The sequence below is a fragment of the Solea senegalensis genome, linkage group LG10 (assembly GCF_019176455.1).
Source record: "Solea senegalensis isolate Sse05_10M linkage group LG10, IFAPA_SoseM_1, whole genome shotgun sequence".
Taxonomy (NCBI): Eukaryota; Metazoa; Chordata; class Actinopteri; order Pleuronectiformes; family Soleidae; genus Solea; species Solea senegalensis.
The window spans coordinates 15,520,767-15,546,149 of NC_058030.1; the positions used below are offsets into that span (position 1 = coordinate 15,520,767).

General features: G+C 42.4%; 1 protein-coding gene across 1 annotated transcript; it reads right to left on the reverse strand.

Moving 5' to 3' along the window:
- Window positions 1-692: 692 nt before the first annotated feature.
- LOC122776211 (circadian-associated transcriptional repressor) lies at window positions 693-8,849 on the reverse strand. The gene is made up of 6 exons (XM_044036624.1): window positions 8,690-8,849; window positions 6,013-6,457; window positions 5,650-5,725; window positions 4,971-5,049; window positions 2,638-2,764; window positions 693-1,693 (listed from the first exon to the last, which is right to left on the reverse strand). The coding sequence occupies exons 2-6, from the start codon at window positions 6,415-6,417 to the stop codon at window positions 1,301-1,303; spliced, it is 1,080 nt and encodes a 359-aa protein (XP_043892559.1). The 5' UTR covers window positions 6,418-6,457; window positions 8,690-8,849; the 3' UTR covers window positions 693-1,300.
- Between the last annotated feature and the right edge of the window lie 16,534 nt (window positions 8,850-25,383).

Sequence of the window (25,383 nt, forward strand, 5' to 3'; positions counted from 1 at the left end):
TGCGGAGGGTGTTTCTACCACTGAAGAATATTCTAGGGTATATAATTAACCCCTGATCTTCTTTTATTTATCTACATTTAAAGAATCTTCAACCCGGCCACAATCAGTCACAATAAAAAGGCATTTAACATCAAACAAATATAACCACATTTATTTTGAAAGTATAAAATTTCACACTATAAAGGCCACTTTTCAGGGTAGATCGACAACCTTTCTGTTAAGATTTACACAGAGAAATGACGTGTTGCTCTCAGCTGCTCTAGCATACGGTCCAGTTCTGTGGCAAAATAAAATAATGCTCGACTCCACCACAGAAGTAGTTGGCAAAATCGGAATAATTTACTCGATACAGGAAAATGGCAGGAGTGTGAGAATTCCTGATTTGTACATCCCACGGAGGAGCAGGTGTTTCTGAACAATTCTCTCTCTTTATTAAACCAGTGAACAGGCACAGCTTGACATTACAGGCACTGTTTGCCTTCAACTGGGAAAGTCAGAAAAAAGAAATCTGCAGTTGACATTCTTAACAATGGCACTAGTCAGGCCACAATAGCGTCCCCGTGGAGAGAGCATCCTCTGTTTGTACGAGCAGGACGACTCCAACAGCAGAGCTCGCAGTCTGAGGTTGATGGGCCGCACTCGAGTGTAGCGTTCACATTCCTACTCAATAACTGTGACATGGTGCCCGCTGAGGTAGAACAGTTGTACCAAAAAGACTTATTTATAAAGTATACAAATGAGTAACAGTCACATGAATGAACTTAAAAGTGGAGGGGGGCTGAGATAACATCACATTTCACCCACATTTTCAGCACAACAATATGAAGACCGTTGACATGTCTGGATATTTGAAAATACATCCTTCCAGCACTCGCACACCTGCAGCTCTTTCCCTTTCTAGCATCATGGCAGTTTGACAGACACTCAAACCGTATTATTGCATCTACAAACCAGTTGGAACTACTCACTTATGAAGTCACAAGCTCACTCGGCCTCAGCCAAGTCAAACACACACTATTCAAAAGTGCAAACGGAAAAAAAACAACCAAAAGTCAACAAAAGGGAACTTAAGCAGACACTTTGTCATGTGAGAGTGGGCACATTCCCCGCACAGAGAGTACAACGTGTTCGTCGATGCTCTTTCCACGTTTAAGAGGAAAGTGTCATGTCCCTTCTGAAGGCTACTGTCTCCCCTGAAGGCTGGAATGGGCGAAGCAAGCTGACTGGCTCCAGGCAAGGTGGGCAAGGCTAGACTGGGCTGTGCAGTGCAAATAGCTGGACACCCAGCCCTCTGTGTGGACTAGGACCAGCTGCTGTCCATCAAACCCTGTGTCTCCTTGCGGGTGATGATACTTTCTGTCGATTTAAGGAGCCTCTCCAGACAGGGCGCATTGATTTTGCCCGGCGGACGGCCTCGGGGCACCGCGTCTGTCTTAGTGTGCGTGTCCGTGCTAGAGGACACAGCGTTATCCTGGGTTAAGTCTCTGTCTCTGGGGGACAGCAGGTGTTTGGGGCTGGCCTGTGCCTGCTCTGCCGTGGGGGAGCAGATGGGTGACGTGTGGAGCCACTTCAGATTATTGGCAGAGTAAGCTGCTCCAGGAGTGAGGTCGGTGACTCTCAGAGCTTTGGCAGCGGCTGGAGGATCACTCATGGTGACAGGGCTTGTGGCTGCAGTGGTGGTCATTGGAGACAGCTGATGAGAAAGAAGGAAGGAAGGTTCAGTTTCATTCAGTCAGCAGTTTGTGCGGCAGGATATCGGTGCCCACTCATTGACAAAAAACTATAAGCTGGTCAGAGTTATCGGAGAAAGCATGGTCATCTGATGTTTCCATCATATATTCAAAGTGTGTAGTCCTTCCTGTCTGATAACAACACACCACTATCTTTATGCACAAATTGATAATTGTTTGTAATTAGATCACAAACACAGTCTTATTTAGAATAGAAGCAGACACAGAGAAACATGACTTTTCATGTAAAACTGTGTGTTTGACCCTCACTCACTACCTTCATTTTATTTCATGATTTATAGCTAAGAATGGCCATCTATATGCATCTCAGTCATAAAGTTGTGGGTTTGTTAACGTTCAAATGAAAAGCCAGAAGTGTCAAGGCAAAATTACTGTAAATCATTTTTCCTTAAGAAACAACCCTCTTCACATTTCATTTTAATTAAATTCAACGTTAACAAACTAACATAATAATAAATGGATGATGAAATGATTATGGCAGGTTTTAAGTTACTGTTCTGCTCTTGTCGTGTGACTAGTTACTAATCCACTTGTGTATTCGAGGGTGTGTCAGTATTACCCACTGAAATAAATCCTCACCACTATAAAAACACACAGGAATGTTCCAGAGTATTCTGACCTTTTTTTTTTTTTTTTTTATTTCCACAGAGACACTCCCCCAAAACTACCTTTTGTCATTTGTCAGTGTTCTTGGTGAACCCGATACTGCAGTAATACCTCCGTAAAAATAGCCCTTAATCCTCCTCTGTCCCAGGCCTGCCATTAAATAATAACAGATATTTCAGTCCCTTCTTTGCTGCATTGTCACCACATGTTCTTTGCAGTGGACCTCGTCTCATGGAGAAGTTCTTACACAACAGTTATGCTTTCATTTTCACAACTCTACCTTCGATCTCTTGGTGGGAACGGCTGTCTCTGTGTGTGCGACGGCCGGTTGGTTTTGGAGTTTTACGTTAGGGAACCAGCTCTTCAGCATTTCCTCCATTTTGAGAATGATATTAATATACTTCTCTCTGGAGAAAGAGAAAGAGAGAGAAGGAGGAGAGAAAAAGAAACCAGAAATAAATACTGAGACACACAATTACACGTGAGTAGACTGGCAAAAAAAAACATTTGAGAACCACTTCAAGGAAGTCTCTCTTGCAATTGCGAACAGAGCATGAACAGTTAAAGGCTGCACTCAGCCAGCGAAGGCCAGGAAACTGAAGCACATATCTCACATGTTTGCAGCTCACACGTGGCACAATGTGCAGTAGCACTGCCCGCCTCTAAATATACACGCTAAAGCCACAATGGTCTCCAACTGCATCATTGTGAAAATGAAGTAGCTGTGGTGACGCAGCTCTTGGCGGAGGAGGGCACAGAGTAGCGCACCATTAACTCCCTCTTTTTAAAAACCAGATGGTGGGCAGGGATTAGCTTGAGTCATATGATCAGGACCTTTCTGCCATACTCCATTCAGAGCATGTTAAATTCATGCGAAAGATTATCCACAACAGTGACTGCTCAAAAAGTCACTTTGATCCTATCTGCCATTGTGTCGCAGCAGGAGCTGCCAGCTGGCAACATGGAGCAGGCACAGGGAGGCAGGGAGGGAGGGGTGGGGGTGTAGTCCACCTTCCATCCTCTGCCCTGGCTGTCTACAGCGAGGCTACCACACCCACTCTTTGTCTCCCATATGAAGGCAGCAGCTGGTGGGTGCAAGGGCTTCAATTAGTTTGTGCCACACTCAACAGCCTTTCATTGCACATCAGTGTACATTAATGCAAAACCTCACAATGGGTAGGTTTCCATCACCCGGGTTTCTATGTGCATTTTCAATTTGCACATAAAGCACCAGAAAATTCTGATAAAATCTTAAAAAAAAAAAAAAAGGAGAAAACACAATGAATAAAAGCTTTTCATACGTGAGGGGATGTGGACAAGTTAGGGCAACAATAAAAGTAAAATAAGTGTGATGGATTCGGTGAAAAAAAGCTTCCGCTTCCACATTTCACTGCACTGTAAAAAGGGCAGAAAATGTGACTGAAAGAAGGTATGAATGTGTGAAATGATGAGCAAATATTACTGCAGAAATAGATGGGCACTAGTGACAAAAGGCCATTTAAGTCATCAAGGTGCACCTTCTTCCGTCTTCTGTGGTGACCCGGCCACCTACTGCTTATCTCAGTGAACACACTCTGTGCCAATATTGGCTAAAGGACAGTGGATCAAAAAACACTCAAATGTGCTTTTCCTGTTACTGAATGTTTTGAAGAATTTCTTTTATTTTTTTTAAATTTGCAATATTAACACAAACTAGATTGAGTTTCGTTCCACCAGAACACATGTAGCAAACCTCACAGTTATCAGAAGTGCTTTTCTGTTTAACGTTGTGTTGATATAATATTGTTCTAAGGACACAAAATGTCTTATTTTTATTTTTGTGGTTATTTATTCAATGCAAATATTTTGCTTGGCCATCATCACTGACAATTCTCTGTTTTTATATTATTGTAAATAAATTAACTGTAAGTTGGACTAAATAAATGTTTTGAACATGTAGCAGTGAGTGTGATGGCGACAAGACTAATCGACAAAGAGCATAATTATTGATCTAACATGTACAGTAAATAAAACAAGAACACTTTGTTTTAGTATTTCACATGAAATTGCCCAAGGAAATATTCTGACCCTGGCACCTGCATCCCGCGAAACACCAAAACCTTTACAAACGATCACATCACTGGGACTGAGGCTTTCACCTTCGCAGTGGTGATATCATACTACATTATACCGTCTGGCTAGTGGAGAGCTAATCAAGCAGACACAAGTGTGCTGCTCCCACAGTGGAGCCTGATACATTTTTAACAAGATGCCCAGCCTCCGTGAAACCCAGCCATCTCTGCAGTAAATTTATCCTGAACATGTGGAGGCAGCAGCTCCTCACAGAGCACCCTGCTGAGAACCATGTGTCGCAGACATATTGGGAGATCACATTGACCCGTGAATAGTAAATGACATTTCTTGCCGTTGTAATTCATTTTGTGTGCTATCGTGGCTTTCGGATATATTACATTCTGCTCTGTTTGAAAGAAGCTCCCGCGCAAAAGGGGAGGTTTTTCATTACAGTGAGCATAAAATATTTGTGAAAAATGCCAAAAATATCCGGAGCTGTAACGTGATGCATCTCATTTGTTGCATGGAGCAGAGTATGTGGGTCATGTGTGGGACGCTCACCCCATGCGTGGGTTCTGCAGGACACCCATGATCCTCTGAATCCTGTCCATTGCCACACTCTCCTGGAAACTGCTGAGTCCTGGAAATGAGGAAAGTTGTACCATCAGCCATATGAAGTGGATGACTCTGTGCAGCATATGGGCTCTGTGTGTGTGTGTGTGTGTGTGTGTGAGGGAACAAACTCCCTCTGTGGTCAGGAAGTGTTGGGTCACACAAGGTTTTGGTTTTGACAAAGATCCCAAACTAAGCAGTTGCACAGCCTGTCTGAACATGGCGCTTGCTGCCAGAGACCCGCATTATACAGTACCTCACTGTCGAGTCACAAACAGTGGCTGCTTTCCTGTAGTACATTATGTTCTCACTCACCTCTGCCAAGCATCTAATTTACAAGTATTTCACCATTGGTTCAAATTCATATTGGAACGGCTGAATAAACCATTACCTAAAAATATGCTCCATTCTAAAAGATGGGACACACAGGAAATACTTCAACAATGCATGTTTCAGGAGATCATGTTCTCAAATTTCAGGGACACCTAATGTGAAACGCTGTCCATTGTTTTATTTCTCTGAGACACAAAAAAGTCAGTAAAGACAAGAGAAGAATTGAGGCACACGTGTAGAACAATGGCTGCGTTATTCAGGGTCAACAACATAAAAATAAATACGGCTGACTTACGTTCTCTGTATCTCCCTGAACGAAGACCATTCAAGATTAACGACAGAGGATGAATGTAGCACTGTAGGTCCATGCACTGGAAACAACAACAGGTTAACTTGTAGACTCACTGTCAAACACCATTTGAAATGTTGCGTAAAGTCAGTGTAATTTGAACAGTCCTAAACTCCCCCCTACTATTCTGTGGTTACAGTTCTTCAGAAAAACACGACTACTTCTGCTTTTTGCCTGGAAATGACAGAGCAGGAGGCTCTATGTAAAACCAGCGTGTGGGGTCAGTCTAGGTGACAGGACATGCTCCAGTTATGCTGACACTATACACCACCTGCTGTGGGACAGGACATGAGTCGCAGTGGTGCTCACCTTACTTGTGAAGAATTGGTCTTTCTCTGTCATGTTGGAATTGAGCTGCTGTGCCTTGCGCTCCTCCTCCTCTGTGAAGCTGTGAGGTCTTTTTAGTGCTTGCTGAGTGTTTCTGCCATTTGTTTTCTCTCCGTGTGTTTTACACAATCCAATGGCGCCGTCGTACGTCTCCATGCGACCAGGAGGGGATCCCGCGCTGCAGGGCTCCCGGACCTCCCTCCACTTCCTGTCACCCTTCTTCACATCACAGTCAGTCGGGCCCAGGTGTGGCAGGGCTCTCGGGGTTGGAGGAGCTTCTGTCTGGCTGTGCGTTCTGGTACACGGGTCAGTCTCCCGTTCGCTCTCGCTGTCCTCATTGTCACTCGCCAGCCAGTCAATGGAGTTATCCGAATCTGTAGCAGACATCCTTTGCCGCAGGCTCTAACTAGCACTGACCATCACTGACCTGACAGGGAGAAAGCCATTGTTACTATAAATGTGGCAGCACATGAAGGAGTAAAAAGGATGAGAACAGGAGTCATCGAATCCTACTCCACCTTAAATATGACCAGAAGCAGTCAAAATTAAACGTATGGTACTGATTCTAGCAAAACAGGTTCCTGAGGAATAAAACAAATAAAAGACTGCAGCTGGGCTTCAACCACACCAATGAGAAATACAGGCAGAGACACAGCAGAGTGATCGGAGCAGATGGTGGCAGTGAAAGCAAAGTTGTTGAGACTATGATGACTGGTTTGTTTTTGCAGAGGCAACACCTGGGCCAGTAAACACAGACTGGCCAGCATCACAAGCTCACACCAAACACCCCAGTGTCCACAACAACCATGTGCAGCCCAACAACACTCAAGCACTCAAATCCTTCACTGCCATTTTAAATCTTTACATCACAACGTCACACAGGAACTGTTTTTTTTTTTTATCTACCGGCCGCCAGCTGCCACCACCACCACACTCATTCATAAACACTGTTGGGTTGTTTATTCAGAAGGGACACGGGTCTGCCTCCATGACGACCGGCGCTGCAGAGTGCAGACGTCCCATCGGCAAGTGACACTTGTGTTTGTGTGTGGGGAGGCAATTTTTTTAAAAATAAGACACTAGCACTGTCTGTCTTTTCCTGCTGAATACAAGATCTCTGCAATACATTTCCTGAGTGATTAGAAGATCATAAAAGAGAGCGCAGCATTTTCAGCTCAGAGCCTATTTTTGGTGTGTGGATGGTTAACGCCTGATAAGTCATTGGTTTCCTGAAAAATTTGGGGGTAGGAGAGTTAATTGCCCCCTGGTTCTTTGTCTCAAGACGGCCACGGTCTGATCTTATTGTTGCACAGAGGAGAGGAGGGTGGAGCAAAAGATGTGCTGGTTTCACATGCTATATAACATTTCACAAACACAGAGGAGAAAAATAATATTTGCAAGTGTCCAATTGCTGGTTATAATAGTTATAATACAGATAAAATGTCTCATGTTTAAAAAAAAGTGTTGTAGGCCCTATTATTTTAAAAAAAGAAAACATTGTGTACTTAACTTAAAAGACAATATTAATAAAGGAAGCAACATATATTCAAGTAAATCATTTATTAATTTACTTTCTACTATAATAAGTATATCCACATAGTCACATGTTACTCTATCAGATGACCTGTATAGACAACATATATAGATGCAGTGTTGACAGAAGAGCTGAAATAAAGACAACACAAACCACAGAGACCGGTGTTTTTAGATGACACACGTTCCTCTTTTAAGCTTTCTATCTACCTGTATGTATGTGAGGAAGCAGAAGATGCTCAACACATGTACACTCATTTTAGGAAAAAAATGCAGATGAATTGTGATTACATCTTCCGTCCTAAACGAGAGGTCGAATGAACTTTTATCAAGCTATCGATCTGCCTTAAATGCAGTTTTCAGATCAGTTACAAATACAATCGACTTCCTCATCAGTCAAAGTAGCACTCACTGTTACGCTTACATAAAACAAGGAAGACACTAAGCGGTAGACTACCTGGAAATTTAATATGATCATTCTCCAGAAACAACATAATTGTGATTCACTATATTATCGCAATACCTTTTTTTTTTTTTGATTCTGAAGTGGGAGCGTGTAAGAAAAACATGTTATCAAGGAGGCTGAAAATCAAGACTCTTTAACATTAACATTCTTTATGTATTAATGAGATCCTGGAATGACAAGAAAAATACAGACTCCCTCTTGCAGCACATTAAATTAAAAGACTATGACTGTATGTTGGCGAGCTGGCCAAAATCATCAAGTCACTCAGTGAAATATTAACAATTTTTCTGATTAGAATGAACTACAATCAACTTAAAGTGAGTGATTTTAAATGACTTTTAAATGATTGTTTATTTTAAGTGCTTTTTACCGCGATTCGCGATAATATTCGCGATAATATTGTATATCATCCAATCCCTAGGAGAGGGGACAGAATCACTGCAATATCATATCATTAATCCACAGAAATATCTGCCGGTCACAGACCATGACTTGAGCCGGAGTCAAATTCCTTTGGATGATTTTAAAAAACGACACCCACGTCAGTGTTTCACGGCCACACACACACGCGCGCGCGTACACACACACACAGCGGCGTTGATGATAAAGATTTGATAATATGAGTGAGTATATGAGTGAATGAGTGAAGGAGCTGCTTACTTTCCCAGGATGGAGCGGCTGTTCGTGCTCTTCCTTTGTTCGTGGGTAAATCCAGCAGTAGTGGCAGCGGCGGCGGCTCCGTGGCTCGGTCGGTCAGAGGAGAGCAGCTGATGTGTTAGACGTGCGGCGTGTGTGTGTGTGTGTGTGTGAGAGAGTGAGGAGGCGGTACAGCCAGAGATCGGCCCGTGTTGCTTCTCCCTAGGCAACGTGTCTGTGGGGGCGGGGCCTGAGTGCTCCGACTCTCCCATTGGCTCCTCGCTCTGCCCCGGTTGACCAATCAGCTCGTGGTGTGCGTGCAGCCGCGGAGCGATAGGCGAGGACGGTTTACATATGCAAATGTCATGGAAATGACACAAACACGTGGACACGCGGATCGCTCTTTTATTTCAGAAGACGGGCGAAAAGTCAACTGAGGACTAGTTTTGGTCATTGTGTTGGAATTCTTCCTCACTATATCATCTGGAGGACGAAGTCGATGAGGAGGAAGAGGATGACGACAGCTACCTGGATCGCAGCATGTCTGTAAGCTGAGCAGCCGGTAAAGGCGCAGTCAGCAAATTTCACAAGCGCGAGCCCTCATGGAAGAGTTTGTTCCAGGACAAACGAACGAGACTATATTTAAACAAAGAGCGTCCAGACACTTGGAAAAAAGCTGTATCATTCTATAAGAATAAAAATACACTGGAAAAAAAGAGCATCTGGACAAACTTGAAGTAATTACATGAAATGTTAACACACATATTATTTAAAGGTCCAGTGTGTAAGAATTATGGTGCTTTTCTACTATAGGCCTGGCTCTACTCTAATTTGCTTTTCCATTAACAATGGTACATGGTACTTTTTAATACCTGCTTTTTAATACTAAAAAAGTCTGGAACAATGTCTGACACACAAGACTTAAAAATCCTGAAATCATGCTTCAATCTTTGCCAGAACATTTCTAAAATTTCAATATTCAACCTGTTCACCTGTATTTCAGTTCAGTGACGAACTGAACTACTCTTTTTAATGAACTGATTGTAATGATTCAGTACGCTGAAAACAACTGCTTTGGTCGTCACTAGTTTGTGTGTTTGTGTCGCATATAAAACGACATCACTGCAGTCTCGTGCAGCCGTGCTGCGACGACCCCGCCCACATTGAGGAGGTACTATAGTAATGGAAAACGTGTAGTACTCTCGAGTAGTACTCTCCACTCAGCCCTGCCTTTTCCTGGCATGTCATGGAACTATTGTGGCCTTCACATAGTAGACAAAATGTTCTTTTATTTTCAAAAATGTGGAAAAAAATGCAAAATGCAAAGCACATGCTTGGACATGTTTGTCTATTCTGGCTGAAACATGGAGGAACACAATGGCGTCTGTAAAGCACTTGTATTGTAATCTAAATGTGTCGGTATCAAGTTAAATGAACATGATTTCATACAAGTTGTTTGTTCAAGTCAATTCTTAAACTAGTTTTCAAGTTCATTCAAACTAAGATTAATACGTTATATGAACACAATTTTCATCCAACCTGTTTATTTTATCTTTACATTTTTATTAAAATTAAAATACTGATACTTTATTGTCTGTCTGACCACTGATATGTGAAGCACATGAAGTATGAAGAAGCATCAAGCATAAATATTCAAGTAAAGTAGAAAGTACCACTGAAATGAAGAGTTCTACAAATTGTGATGTCTGTACATGTATATATATATACATAAATATAAATATAAGATTCTAAGATTAGATTATGCTTTGTTTGAAACTGGACGACATTGACCAACCTATATGTATGTATATATATATATATATATATACATATATATGTACAGTTTATATTAACCCCAATAAGTAATCCTGTCTGTGATGCCGACACTGAGTATGTCTCTTTATTTTTGCTCTTTTTTCGTGGACATAGTGACGGTAAATGCATGACTCACAGGACCTTTGTCTGCCTGAGAGGGTGGGTTTAGGAGCCCGCTGTCAGACGAGGATCCTGCGCCTGGAGCCAATGAGTCACAAACTCTCTCATAGCAAACAAGGTCACGTGCGCTCTGGAGACACCCACTCGAAAGATATAACCAGACTCCTCTCCCTGTCTCTCCCTCAACCCATGATGAGGACAAACGGAATGTAACACAACACTTTTTTTTCTTTTTTTTTGCAGAGTGAAGTCATCACATGCAAAAAAAAACAAAAAAAAAAACAAATATGAATAATAATAAGTTGTTTGGGTGCAAATCTGCCTGAGGAACTTCTTGGAGTGTCTTCTCTGCGTTCTATAATGGGCTCGTGCCATGGCAATTAGATGCTAAGAGCTTGTTGTGGTCAGGTGATCACAGAGGAGTGCACGTAGCTACTTTAGATTTATGTGCCACAACACGAGGACACCAGCTGACTGTGGTTTTCTACTTTAATCTTTCATTTTTGTGCTGGGTGAGGGTGTCGTGCCCACCAGCACAGTGGGCCACTAAAGTAAAACTGTAATTGTCCTGTAAGCTGCTCCAAAGAATTAAACATTCAACAAACCATCTCCTGTTGTTGTGCTCCTCGCATCCTTCAGTGACATCAGACGCTGTGACGACCAAGAGCTTCCTACAGCTTCCCAGCAATTTCTTGTTTCCCCTTTTTGTCTCCAAGGCTTGCATGCCACTGTGGGATACATTATATCCACTTCAAAGCACAGGAAACACAAATGTACTTTTTTTTTGTTAAATCAAAGAGATAGTTCAGGCACATGCATACAGTACTGCATTCAAAGCTGAAGTGACACAAACACTTTAAAACGCAGAGAAAGCAGTGGCTGTGTTTATGTAAGTGGCGGATTTTCACAGCTGCTTAAGTGTTTTTTCTGAGGTAAACCGCAGATTGTCTCGGCGATTCAACTGTGTGATCCTCCGGGAACCTCCATGTATTAACATTAATCTGACTCCATTGAGCTGAGCTACAATTTGTCAAGAAGAACAACTGCAGCAATTTCCTCACAAAGGATTTGGTCTCTTTGTGCATTCTGCCATCAGGAGCTCAGATGAGTCACGCAGCACAAACAGGCGCTGTGATTTTCAATTTGTCAAAAAGGCTGGCTGATCCTGTATCCCATAGGAGCTGCATGTCTCCCTCTCGCTCTCATTCATAAAAAAATGAAAGGCAAATCAGAGACCCACACCCACTTTATTATAGGGCACACACCGAGCATCTGCTCCCACACTCGCATACAAAAGATGCAGCACGTGTGCACATCAGTGGCAGACGACAAACTGAGAAAGTTTGGAAAGCTTGCGAGGGTTGCATGTCTGTGAGGACATTTCGTTGTATAAGACGTTGCAACAATTTGTTTCTCATTTCTCAGACAGAGTCTGTTGGCCAATAAAAAACTCTCCCTGGGGTGTGAAACACTTGCTGGTGGCCTCAGTTGACTTTCCACTGCAGTGAGAAAACGTGTCCTCTCCTGTGAGTGTGTGTGTGTGTGTGTGTGCGGCAAGTAGATATGGGTGTGTATATGAGAGCGTTTAGGTGCTGCTGGCAGGGGAACATGTTTGTGTGTCTTGTCTTACTAGCAGCTGTCCTGTACTGTGCATGAGCTGTGTGTATGACTCAGCTCAGTGTAACCTGGCCATTGACCGTATGCTGTCCTCTACCCAAATGTGGTACTACAGTGACGTGCATGTGTGTGTGTGTGTGTGTATGTGTGTGTGCAGGTACTAAATTGGGACAAAAACTCACACAGGCTTTCCACGCCATTATTCACATTATCACCGTTTGCCACGAATCGCTTACCCAGGCACGGGGTTTGGTTAGGGCTGGGAGGGAGGAGAAAAACGACTGGAATGTTCCTAACTCTGTGAACAGCAACTGAAACCGCTGCTGGGAACACAAACGTAAACACAAACATGTGAGCCGTGACGGCGCTGGATCAGACCTTCAAGACACATGCACAGACTGGATGTGCAGCGTGTGCCGTTGCAAAATATTAAGTCCATGTGGTGATTCATAGCTGTGTAATCACACTGTTACATAACTTTTCCTGTAAGATCTTCAAGGTCGTGGATAAGGATTAAAACCTTAATGCGTACAGTATTATCTATCTATCTACCTATCTACCTATCTATCTATCTATCTATCTATCTATCAACCGATATATTTTACTCAAGTAAAAGTACCACTATTTTGATAACATTTTACTTAAGTCCAAGTGAAAGCAGTGGTCTAACAAGTAGCTTGTATTAAGGTTAAAGTTACTTACTAACTTTTTAACAAGGTTGGGGTTCTTTCTTGTGTCGTGCAAAAATCTCACATGAATTGTTTTTAATTAAAGGCAAACCCTTACAAATGAATCTATCTATCTATCTATCTATCTATCTATCTATCTATCTATCAATCTATCTGGATGGAACGTTCCTCCCTCCCTTCACACTTTAGTAGTTTACTCCTCCAGACATGTCATCCTGTTACAGTAAATGTTAGTTCTGCCTAGTTAACCCCCCTCACACACCAGAAATGTGACTGCACGTAGTGTGGGCATGCAGCAGCAGCAGCAGCAGTGTATCAGTGCCAGTTGTGTGTGGTAGGGCTCAGTCAATAGCATTTAGAACTGGTGTTGGAGGTTATGCAGTCAGAGCAGAGGTTATACTGGGTGGGTTTTCTTTTCTTTTTTTGGGGGGTAACTTTAAAAGGCTGGACTTCCGGGCATAATGACATGCACTTTTCCACTCCCCCTTCTGTGGTTTCTCTCCCGTCCAGGCAGTTTCTGTCAGTCACATGCGCTTCAGTGGGAGAGAAAGCACTCTGACCATTTTCCACGCAGACACTGTAGTTCACATGCAGGAAGTTGAGTGTCTGGCAGTAAAACTCCCTCTGTCTCTTTGTCTCTGTTTCTCTCCATCTCCCTCTTTCCCTCTCTTTGCATGTGTGTGTGTGTGTGTGTGTGTGTGTGTGTGTAGATCCTCTAATGTTTGAATGGCTGCCAGAGCAGCTCTAGCAACAGTGGGACATCTATCTGCAGGGCTGAACGTTACATGTGACTGGGGTATATTTTAACTGGGTTATGTAAGTGCTCCATCACACACAGATGAGGAGGGCTAAGCGTGATGCAGAGGACTGTGAGCTCACCCCGAGCGTTGCCTTCGCAGCACAATGTGCAAACTGACCAAAGTTCCAGCTCAGTGAAGGAATTGTTCAGACTGTTCTCTGATGTGATCCACCATTGTTAAAGCGTCTCTCTTTTTTTTTCAATAAACATGTTGTTTTCATGTGATGTAACATTCTGAGTTGGGTGTAATGTCATCTTATTGTGAAGGTTGGATAGGAGAGAACTTGACAGAAACTGGTAGGTTCACTCTTGTTACATTCAAACCAGTGTCAAATTCACTCAATGCTGATCAAGCCTTGATGGATTTAACGATATTCCTGTGCTGCACACAGGTAGAGATTTGATTTATGTCAATAAAGATAGAGGAGACAGCGACATTGCGCTAGTAAAGCGAGACAGCTCCAAACAGGTTGGAGTATGACCGAAAACACAGGTTTTAAAAGTGAATTTCGCTGCTCAAAAAACCCCAGCCATTCAGCAATTTGATGGGGTTAAGGCTTCTTGCACCTGCCCCTGCAGCACTGTCAGTGTATATACACAAATGATCCCTCAGTCAGGCCTGTTTGCAGATGAATGAAGCAGCATACTAAAACCAAACAGAGGTAGAATAATATCAACAGTCTTGTGTAAAGTACCTAAAACGAATGCTTGAGTAAAAGTACAAGTGTCTTACCAGAAAATGACTTTGGTAGAAGTTGAAGTCCCTTTTTTTATAATAACTCTTAAGTAAAAGTCTTAAAGTATACAGTATGTATAGTACATTTACTGTGCTTAAGTAGCAAATGTAATTTTCTGATATAAAATGCACTTCAAGACACAACCCCATGCTGCAGAGTGTGTATGAGGCTCAGTGAAAAGTGAAAAGAACTACTCTATATAAATACAGACAATTACCAACACTTCTTCTTCTGATTCAATTTGGTAGTAACGAGTAACAAAGAGAGTTAGAGGAAATGTAGTGGAGTAAGAGTAAAAGTTGCTAGAAATATAAATAACAAAGTAAAGTACAGATGAATGTTGTACTTCAGTACATTCCATTACAACACTGAATATCAACAATAACAAATGTTATTAACGTGCCCAAAGACCTCCTGCTGGATTTTCTTGGTAGACTGACCAAGTCTGGGTGTGGGTCTTCATGTGGAGAGCTGATGAGATGGCTGACAACAGGCTGGCTGCCAATTCTATGTCCAATGTAGGACTACCCACGCTCCCTCTGCTCGCACTTTAATGGGATCATTATGTGGGTGTTTCAGCGCGAGATGGTATCTAGAAGTGGTGTGATATGGGCCGATAATTTTCTCTGAGTGAGCCATCCAACCTCACTCAGAGAGGAGCAGATAATCATAGCTAGTTAATAGCTACTTTTGACCTGACACTTCATCAGAGGCCTGCTCTTGCACGACAGAAGGTTTGTGGCGTTTTAATGGGTAAAGACAGTTGTTGCACCACAGACACATACATCGGCCTGTAGCCCGTACTATCGACAATGGAAATGCAAAATAACCGCGTCGTGCCGAGGCGAGGCATGCCCTGCTAGTGGAAAAGGGCCTTTATAACCAGCTACTTGTTTGTTTGTTTTTAGTTGTTTAGTTTGTTTAAATCATTATTTCTATGTAAAAAGCTTTAATTATGTAGATATGCAAGTGCATTTTATTGTTATCTTTCTTACTTATGTCTCAATCATGTCATCTATAATAAAAAGCCAGCGATAGTTGTTGAAAGTCATAAATAATATTAGTGATGTGAGCTATGAGGTGGATCACAGTCTATGTCACAGTGCAGCTGAAGAGTCAGAACTCAGAAATTTCCACTTGGAACAGATCTTCAGTCACGGAGTTTGTTTTGTGGGTAGCACGTGTCCTTGGTCACAGCCCAGGTGTGAGGTTTCTGCTTTCCATACCAACACGGAAAAGCTTTAACAAGAGCGTCATGGATTTTTTTTTTTTGTATTTTATTGCACTGCACTTGCATAACCTTGTGAGGCCCACATTAAGGTTACAGTTCTTTTCTTTGGCTGTCATCCCAACCTTTTAAAAGAACTACCTGGCACCTTATTCAATGCTGATCAACAAAGGCCAGAGAGGAGTTTGCTTCTCCTCCATTACTTCCTTTGCAACAGACACATCAAGATGGCACTTAAATTGACGGCTGCACCCTGTACTAGTGCACCTCTTTTTATGCATGAGCTGAAATGAGGCCGTGCATATATAATGGGCTTCAAATGTCGACAACACACACTGCACGTTCACAGTAACGTCTGAGAGCTCGTGTGCAGGGATGAAGTCTTGTCAGAAACATTCACTGGCGAATGATTGCAAACAGCATGGTTCAGGTCCGCGGTGACAGGGTGCACAAGGCGGCTGATTCTCAAAAGCGAGAGATGCAGAGTGAGAGAAGCTTGGAGGAGTGAAGTGAGATAAGGCGGCGGAGGAGGACAGGTGTCAGCGTGTGGTTGCTGCAGAAAGTACATGTGGAAGGAGCATGAGGAACCTGAGGGAATGAGGGTCTGACTTACTGCTGCTGCTGCTGCATCGCCCTGGTGCAGCTCTGTGCTTATTCTGGAATACACGTGACTCTCTCTCTCTCTCGCTCTCGCGCTCTCTCTGTCTGTCTCTCATTGTCTCTCTCACGCCTCTGCCCCCAGCAACGTTTTTCTCTCACACTCACACACAAATACCTCCTGTCACTCTACGCTCAGTACATACTGTATTTATACTCCTTCCGCTAATTCCTCGAGTCGTCTTTCAGTCAATCACCTCAGCCTTTTCACCCGCCCATCTGTCCCTTATGTCATCAGTTCTTTACCCATAAGTACTCACATGTGCACCAGCGTCATCATCACCATCATCATCATCATCGTCACTTCTCCACATCATGTTTCACTGAATCCTAATTTGAGTTGTTGTTTTTTAGGTATTTAAAAAAAGGACTTCATGTTTCACATATTGGTTATGTGTTTCTCTGCCATGACATGAAGACAGCACGTGGCCGATTATGAGAATTAACATGTTTTTTTCCCCCTCTTTTTTTTCCCCTGTGCTTCAGGAAAAAGTCACAGCTAGGAACAAGTGCTGGAAGACCCAGACAGCAATTTTAAACTGCCACTGACATCACAGCTAACATGATAATGAGGTGATATTTTTTTCTGTCACTGTCAGATTTCAGTTTCAGTCCTGAGGTGCAATGTTTCAGTTTGTTTACCTTTAGTATAAAACTGTGAGCACTGTGGCCAAATACTGCTGTAGTTTACCAGATCAGGTATTTGCCATTTTTATTATGTACACTTACAAACTATCAAGTCCTCTACAGACAATACGGATATTTTGACATAACTGGTAACATTGTGGAAGGTTTTGCTCTATGCAAGTGTTCCTGTGAGCCAATGCATGCTGGCTCACACATGCTGTGTTCATGGATTTAGATCCAGACCAAGGGATCCACAAAAAAACGGATGTCAGCTTTTTCATTTAGACAATTATAACATTCCAATGTCACCCGAATAGAATATTTTGAAACTACAGGCAAAAAAAAGCAATTTAATGACTTGTATGACAATATAAGTCATCTGAATATCAGGCATATGAAATGGTCAAATGTTTGGGATTTTCCCCTGCAGCGCTTCAGTCTTCTGTCTGTGGACACTGGCCCGGCCTGTGAACTGGGCGGGTGAAGTGTGGAAAATTCCACGTTTTCTGGAAAACAAGCAGTTGCGTGTGTTTACTCCTCCGTCTCTCCAGAGACATTAACTAGGTCAAGCACAAATGAATCTGCCAGCAGCCTAAAGAGTAGTGGTGATGGGGGGAGAGGGATTGGGGGGATGGGGGGCTGCTCTCTGGGCACAAACCTCGCAGTCAGGACAAAGTTGCTGTTATCAGATTTTGCTTCAAATTGGCACAAATTGAACCACTCAAGGACACTGATCATTACAGCTTTTTATTCTTTTGCTGCATACCTCAAGGCTTTCTATTCCCATGCAGTAAAATTGTTTTCATAAATGCATTTTTCTTTGTTCATGTGAAGCTCCTTGAACTTAGAATTCACGCCTGAGCTAAGCCTATATTCTTTTAATTTATTCAATAAGATGTGTCCATGTAGTGAGACTGTGGGTTATTTCATCAGATGAAGCTTCTCGGTTTCTCCAGTCATCAATATATGCAGACAATATACATTATGTTTCGGTAATAGCAATGCAAAACCCTTTTATGTGGGTATGCATATTTAAATAACTCTCTATCAGGGAGCAGAGACAGGGAGCCACATTATTGCGCAAGGAGGACACATGATGCAATGGAAAAAATATGGTTAATTTTAGTTCTGAACCTGTCAGACACTCGTGCATGTTGGTAAAGGGGTGTGAACTCGAGGGAATTGGCCTCAAAACAAAGCGAAGCACATGAGTTTGACATCTGATCCTCAGAAAAGGCTAATTTACACGTCTGCTTTTCCACAGGGTCAGTAGGTTCAGAGTGTCACAGATGGCTGAGCCTAGGAGCTGGTATTTCTTAGGAAAGAGAGGCGGGGGGATGTCCTTTCAGCAGGTCAGTGGGTTTGTGTAGTTTTGTGTGCGTACCTGCTGCCTGTATGTGTATGCGCACTGCGGTGTATGTTAGTGTGTTTGCATTAGTGTCCAAGATTTCTTTACAAGAAGCAAATTAGTGGATTAGTGCATATTTATGAATGGAAATTTTGATTTGAAATGCCGCTTTCCACCTTACACATATTAATTACCGAACCGGCAACAATGTAATCCAATTTCAGCTGCATCTCATTTATAGATGTATGTTATAGTGGAGGGGTCAATGTAACTGATGTAAGAAGAGTAATGAGATTCAACAGCTGAGAGAGGGAAGCAGGAAGCAGGAAGCAGAGCCACAAATTACCAGCTGGACCCAAAATGACAAATGACGCTTGTGTCTCTCAACAGTTTTTCTCTTGCACCTGATAAGGAAACACTCGAGAAGTGAAGTGACTGCACACTTACTGGTGACCTTTCATTTGTCCTTGTCCTCAGGAGCTGCCTGTGTGAGGCAGTCAGGGTTTATGATTACAATTTCAATAGGTAACAATAAGAAGTAAAACTGTATTTACTGGTGGACTGGTTTTTAAAGTTATGCAATAATGTGAAAGGAAAATGTTGCAGTGCACTGTAAATACCCATGTTTACCAGGTGTCACTTAAGATAATGCAAAACGATACATCTCCGTCCACCATTAAAGAGACTACATGTACGGTGTTGTGTGAATGCCACATTCAGTCAGTCTGGGACGAGGGACGTGTATTGTATGAGTTCCATTTTTAACTGTGGGAAAAAAGCGACATTTCTTGTTTCAGCTGTAACTGTCACTTAACACGTTTTAAATCACCAACTCAACCTCTGATTCACTGCAGGTTGTTGTTGGACTTGTTCTTCTTTTGGAAGTGTTCAGCCCCAGTGTTTTCCTCGCAGCCATATCACCCATACGAGCCTGACTTAATTTTGTGACACAATTGGAACATTACAGCTCTTATATAACCCGATTAACAAAAACAAAAACAAAAAAAAAAAACATTCAGAACAAATTGTACTTGTACAAGTCACATGACGTGAATACAGTCAACCCACAAGAAAAATGCCGTTTTTGAAATTGGATAGGCTCCAGCCCAACTTAGGAGTAAAAGTTTTCAGTCACTTGAGCAGGAAAGGTATGGAACAAAGACCTTCTGTCTAATTTTACCACACCTGACCTCACCTTTGACACTGCCTATTGAGTCAGAATGTAACAGGACACAAGAGGTATGAAATGTGAGGTCTCGCTTGACCTGTCAGAGAATACATTTTCTCAAACATTCAGAGAGATCCGGCTAAAATGTCACACCGGAGCCATATGTGACCCAGGGAATCATGTGAGTGAGGTCAGAGGACACAAGGTTCACTGTGAAACACTGTACGTCAGCTCAGGTGCATGTGCAGTGCAGTGCAGTGACGACATGTAGCCTAACAAAATACTTTTATTTATAAGTGTTCTACATAAACCCCATGCCTATAAAAGTTTGGACACTTTTTTAAACACAATTTTTAAACGTGTTAAATATAAATTAATACCTGCAACACACTAAAAATAAGCTGAAACAGAGCTTTTCCACTGGATCACATCACCAATTCCTTTAATTGCACTTTTTAATCGTTTAGCAGTTGCAGATACTAGCTGTTGCAGTCTTGCAAGTGGAATGTTTATTGTCTATTCTTTCCTTATACAGGACCTAATCTGCACATCAGTGTGTGGTTGTTGTTGTTGCACCGTGCATTTTCAATTGGTGACAGATCTGGAATGCAGGCAGGACAATCACGTACACACACTCCATGTCTGTGAGAAAAAAGCCATGTGGCATTGTGAGACTATTTATTGTCACATTTTCCCGAAAGTTGCTTTCAATGATGTCATCTTTCTGCTCACCCTAAGATGACCTCAGCAGAGAGGACTCATGGCTCCTGGTTAGATAAAGGGTTTTACTTTCAGACTCCTTTAAGACTGAGAGAATCACGACCCTGACCAAACACTCAGTGTATATTAAATGTGATTATTTAAAGAGTATAGGATCACAACATGTCTTTTGCGGCTGAAGATGACGGGGTTAATGACAAGGTAGGGACAGGGTTTTCAGTTTTTTTTTGTTTGTTAGCAAACTCCCATAAAAGTATGCATGCATGCATTCAGATCAAGGCTTCTTCATTTTGTTGCGTATAAAAACCTTTGCTGCCCGTGGCACACAAAGTTGAAGATTGGCCTGTTTGCTGCTTTCCTCTTGTTCCCATAGCTTAGAAACATTATTATGCAAATAAACAGGAGTTGAAAGCCTGTCATTGTGAGATGCACGCACACATGTGCCCATGCTGTGACTCACAAGCATGCCTCATTCAGCAGTGATCCATGTTCACGTCAGAGGCGGCTGGCTGTCCTCCTACACCCCCTGCAGACTGTGACCATTTGAGCAGGCAACCTGGAAGAAACCTTGCAGTAGCAAAGGCTGTGGTCGGTGTGTCTCATTACCTGGTCACATGGGGGGCAAACGACACATGCTGTACGATATCACGGCGGCAAGCTCTGATTCTGTCGTTGCCTGAAGCCCAGCCACGAAGCACCTTCACTAGCTTTAGTGCTCCAGTTACTCCTTCACATGCTCTCCGGTCGCAGCTCTGTGGCCCGTGTTGACGCCCCGGCTGACAGACACAGAAATAGCTCCACAAATAGAGCCGTCCTCTGTCTCACAGGGGAGCAGTAGCCCCACTTCTGTGTGCTCTCGCCTCCTATTTCATGTTCGCCTCGGGCCAAAATAAGTTAGAGGAGAACCACAGGGAAATCAAATTTGGAATTATTAGATAGTACAGAAAGTATCACAAAAGAAAGAGGACGAAATGTGCGCACAAATACATATTGTTGTAAAAAAAATAAATAAAAACTGGAGTTTGCCTGTCAATAACACATCCTGGGGCATCTTAATATAAAATAAAAGCAAAATTATGGTTGCATTTACCTCGCCATACATTACCTTTACAACAGATTTTCCATAACCTGCGTGCAATGTTATGTAGTGTTAAATAAATATACTGTTGTAGATATGGTATCCTCGTTTTAACAGGATGTATGTCAAATCTAGCTGAAAGAGGATTAATACTGAGCTATATAAACAAGGTTTGCATTTAAAACTGGAATGAAATATTGATATGGTTTTCCAGTGTGGGAAAAGACTGCCAACAACTGAGTCAAACCTCCATCTGTGAGGCATTTCCTAAGCCATGTCTATTTCTCCCCGTTTATGTTGGCTTTTTGGTGATCATGTTGTGACAGACACAAACAATGTCTCACCGTCTCCCTGGAATCTCTGTGTCCTCAAGCTGTCTCTGTCCCGCTCCCCTGGAGGAAGGATGCTGGACTACATCATGTCTCCTCGTCTCCATTTTCTCTGCTGTGTATCATTTGAAAAAGATATTGTGGAGCAGTTACTGGTAGAATTTGAATATACTACCCATATATAATGGCTTAACAATTGTTTGGTCTTCATATGAACCTTAGGCAAGGGCCTTGGTGTGTGGAGGCCACCATAATACTGCTATTATACTATTATAACACAGTGTGCGTGTGTGGCCGTCTGGAGTGCCTATGGACAGCTCGTTTTAATTTCTCTTAATCTACATACTTTTACTTGTGGTAGTACTGTGAGTTCCCTGGATTTGAGACATCATATCAAACAAGTTTTTTACATGAATAAAAAAAGACTTTGGCTTATAATACTGACTCCTGCTCCTGACACATACAGAGTAGACCAAAGCACAGGCTACTGTACATTATTAAATAGAATGTGCAGAATGGACCCTGAGGGCATGGCTCACACCTTCCACAGCAGGTGTGAGATCGCACAGAAGCACAGAAACTGAATCATCCCTGCATGGTGATAAAGTATTCCCGTATTTAACAGGGAGTTCTGCACAGACATCTCAGGTTCAGAGGTGTTAACACTTGTCACTTCATGCGTCTGAAAACCAGATAAGATTTCTCTGCATTCCAATGTGGTCACATCGAAATATCTCCCACAGACAGATTGGAATCCAACTGTATCTACTGTACACTGCGTTTTCAAATATGTGGCTGTGTGCTGGACAAAGAGGTGGGAGAACTTGTGTATGGGAACATGGTGAAACAGGACTTCATCCTTATCACAATCTCACTGGCATTACAAAAGTGCAACAACAGTAAGGGGATCGTATTACGCTTACATTAATATTAAACGAGCGATAATAGAAACTTACGAATTTACAACTTGTTTATGCGCTGTCTCGTTAAAGAGAAGATAACACATGCTCCACTGTCTCGGCTGCATTATTCATCGCCGTTGTAGAGTCAGTTTACAGGCAACAACTCACTGAGACTCTTTACAATACAAAGCTTTAGGTCACAAAAAGCAGCACAGCTACTGATTAATGGCTCTGTGTCGCACAGCTCACATGTCCTGCTCACATGTGGCAGATAGGATCAATACAAGCTCACAAATAGAACACGCACAAAAAAAAGAACAGAGAAGAAAACTCAGACTCTGCCTCGTTTTATCATTTCCGTGTGTCAAAGCCTCATCACCCCCCCCCCCCATCCATGGGTGAGTCGTCAGTGGATGGATACTGGAAATGCCTACCATGACTGACCTTATAAGGCTGTCAGGAAACTGCTGAATTTGGGTTTCAGGGCTTGTACAGCTGCCCCTTTTACCACCACTGCTTCAACCACCCCCCACACCCTCTATTACTGCCAGCATCCTGCCGTCATCCGCTCATATTTCACACAGGGAAAAGACCTGTGTTGCTAAAGCCTCACACCGGCTTTTTCGCGACATGAATCCCAAAAATAACACCCTGGATTTTTTACCTGCTGTCATTCTGAGAAAGAGCATCTTCTCATGACATGGGGGAATCTGCTCCTGCTCATGGCAGAATGCAGATTGCATGTTGTTTCCATCACAGATACATCGTGACACCAACTCTGTTAAGTTGCATACAAGTAAACAACTTCATTTAACAGACTCGTTTCATAATCATATAAACTTCCTCTTGCATCCATCACAGCGGCAGGAACAGTTATCAAATGGTTGATAAAACCTGACTGACAGGATGGTTTGAACATATCTGTACTGGGAATTTCCTGTTTTTGAAAAAGCAGCTTTGTCAGTGTTTTAAGGTCGTAACCACTGGCTCATTGGAACGTGTTTGAACCCACTGAGCAGCTGCAGCATTCTAGAACGCAGAACGCCTTGTTGCTCCACAAGTGTTGCACAAAATCTGATAGATTTCCTCGAGCAAGGCAGGATTGGCTGCGTCTGAAAATGACAGGCCTGAACATGAAAACCTCGGTGCGTGTGGGGGTGAAAGGAAAACGAGCTCACAAGACCTTTAAAGCCAGTCCATTATCTCTGTTTGAAGCTAGCAGCTTAACAGTAACATAGTACAGTAACAACATGGTTACAGTATAGCAGGGTTTCTCAATCCCTGGGAACCCACGTCCCTGCATATTTTAGAAGTTTCCTTGCTCCAACACACCTGATATAATAAATAGGTCGTCATCAGTCTTCTGTAGAGCTTACTGACAAGCTGACCATTTGAATCAGGTGTGTTGGAGCAGGGAAACCTCTAAAACATGGAGGCCAGTGGGTCACCAGGACCAGGATTGAGAAACCCTGCGGTATAGTAACAATTTCTACTGTATTTTCTACCTTGGTAATAATAATGAGATCATTTTACAGTAATACAGCTACTGCTACTATCAATGTAATATCTTCACAGACACATATAGACAATTTATATAGATTATTATTATCTGACAGCAACTGTGTTGTGTTGTGGATAAATTAAGGTGCCACAAGGTATATGCAAACAAGAAAAGGCAATGTTGTTGCTTGTTCCCTCAAAAACGGAAAGGAAAAATGATAATACATTTAATTAAATCAATGGTTAAATGGTTTACAATGGTAAATCAAAAACCAAACAAACATGGCAACTACTAGAGCTTGAGGAAATAAAATAAACAGTGTTTCTAAACGGCATCACACACAGCACACACATGGAACTGGGATTGTTTGTTCTCTGTTACTTTATATATTTTCACCTGCAAGAATCTGTTTGAGCACAAACCTGCTAATAGATCCAGACTTCTGTCTACCGTCGGGCTTTTTTTTCTTCTGCTTTTCACAAAGAAAAGCTGCTCAGCGTCACCACTGTGTGCAGGAAATGTGTAGGGACTCCGCACTGACTGACCTTCCCCTCCTGAATCAGGCCACATGCCAAGTTCTTCTTCAAGAGTAGACGTTGTTCCTCTCTGGTCATTCAGATTGACACCTGTTGAGACAGATTTAAAAAAAATATATATATTTATTCAGTATTCCATTGTATGTCTTCCTCTATGACACTATTATAACTTTTACAACATTTAATGTGCTGTTCCAGTGTGCAGTTTTGCTTAGATTTGGCTGATAATACTTTCGTGTGTAACACTGTGAGTGCTTGACATGTGATGGAATATTCCACGTGTGGTACTACTGGCACTTCCACTTTGGTGTATGATTTAAATGTTTCCTCCGGTCATGATGCACCTCTTCCAGGCTCAAACGACTTGGCGGGATTAGCTGACGTCTTGTGGAAAAGCACATCAGTACAAAACCTACTGATGCTGAATCAAAGCAATTTAGTGTTGTCTGTGGTTGAGTTGCACAGCTGACAAGAAACAGGAAAAAAAGGTATTCATCAAATACAGCATTTTCTGAATCACTTTCACAAAGAACCCCCTCATGTGGAGGATAAAGCAGTAGAAAATGAGATGAGTGAGTTTCATAGAAAAAAAAAAAAGAATCCTCTTGATTGTTACTTATAACCAGAGAAGTGCTGGCATAATATTAAACTTAAGCTGTTTTAGAACCCTCTGGCAGCCTCTTCTCATAAAGGAGGGATATAATTGCAAAGTGTGGTCTGTTTGAAGACACAGTTAGTGTCAACCACCGAACCCCGTCTATTCCACCTCAGGCAGAGTTTTTTTTTTTTTACCCTGCACAGTGTGTTCAGACACATGTGGAGGTCCATTTGATCCCGGTGGTTTTAC

Bases quoted from the DNA above. Each gene is read 5' to 3' on its own strand.
- LOC122776211 (XM_044036624.1), bottom strand. From the start codon at position 6,417: ATGTCTGCTACAGATTCGGATAACTCCATTGACTGGCTGGCGAGTGAC. The intron at 5,050-5,649 runs GTAAGTCAGCCG...CCTCATTTCCAG, and splicing joins TTCAGGGAGATACAGAGAAC to GACTCAGCAGTTTCCAGGAG. The intron at 2,765-4,970 runs GTGAGCGTCCCA...CTCTTTCTCCAG, and splicing joins CTGCAGAACCCACGCATGGG to AGAGAAGTATATTAATATCA.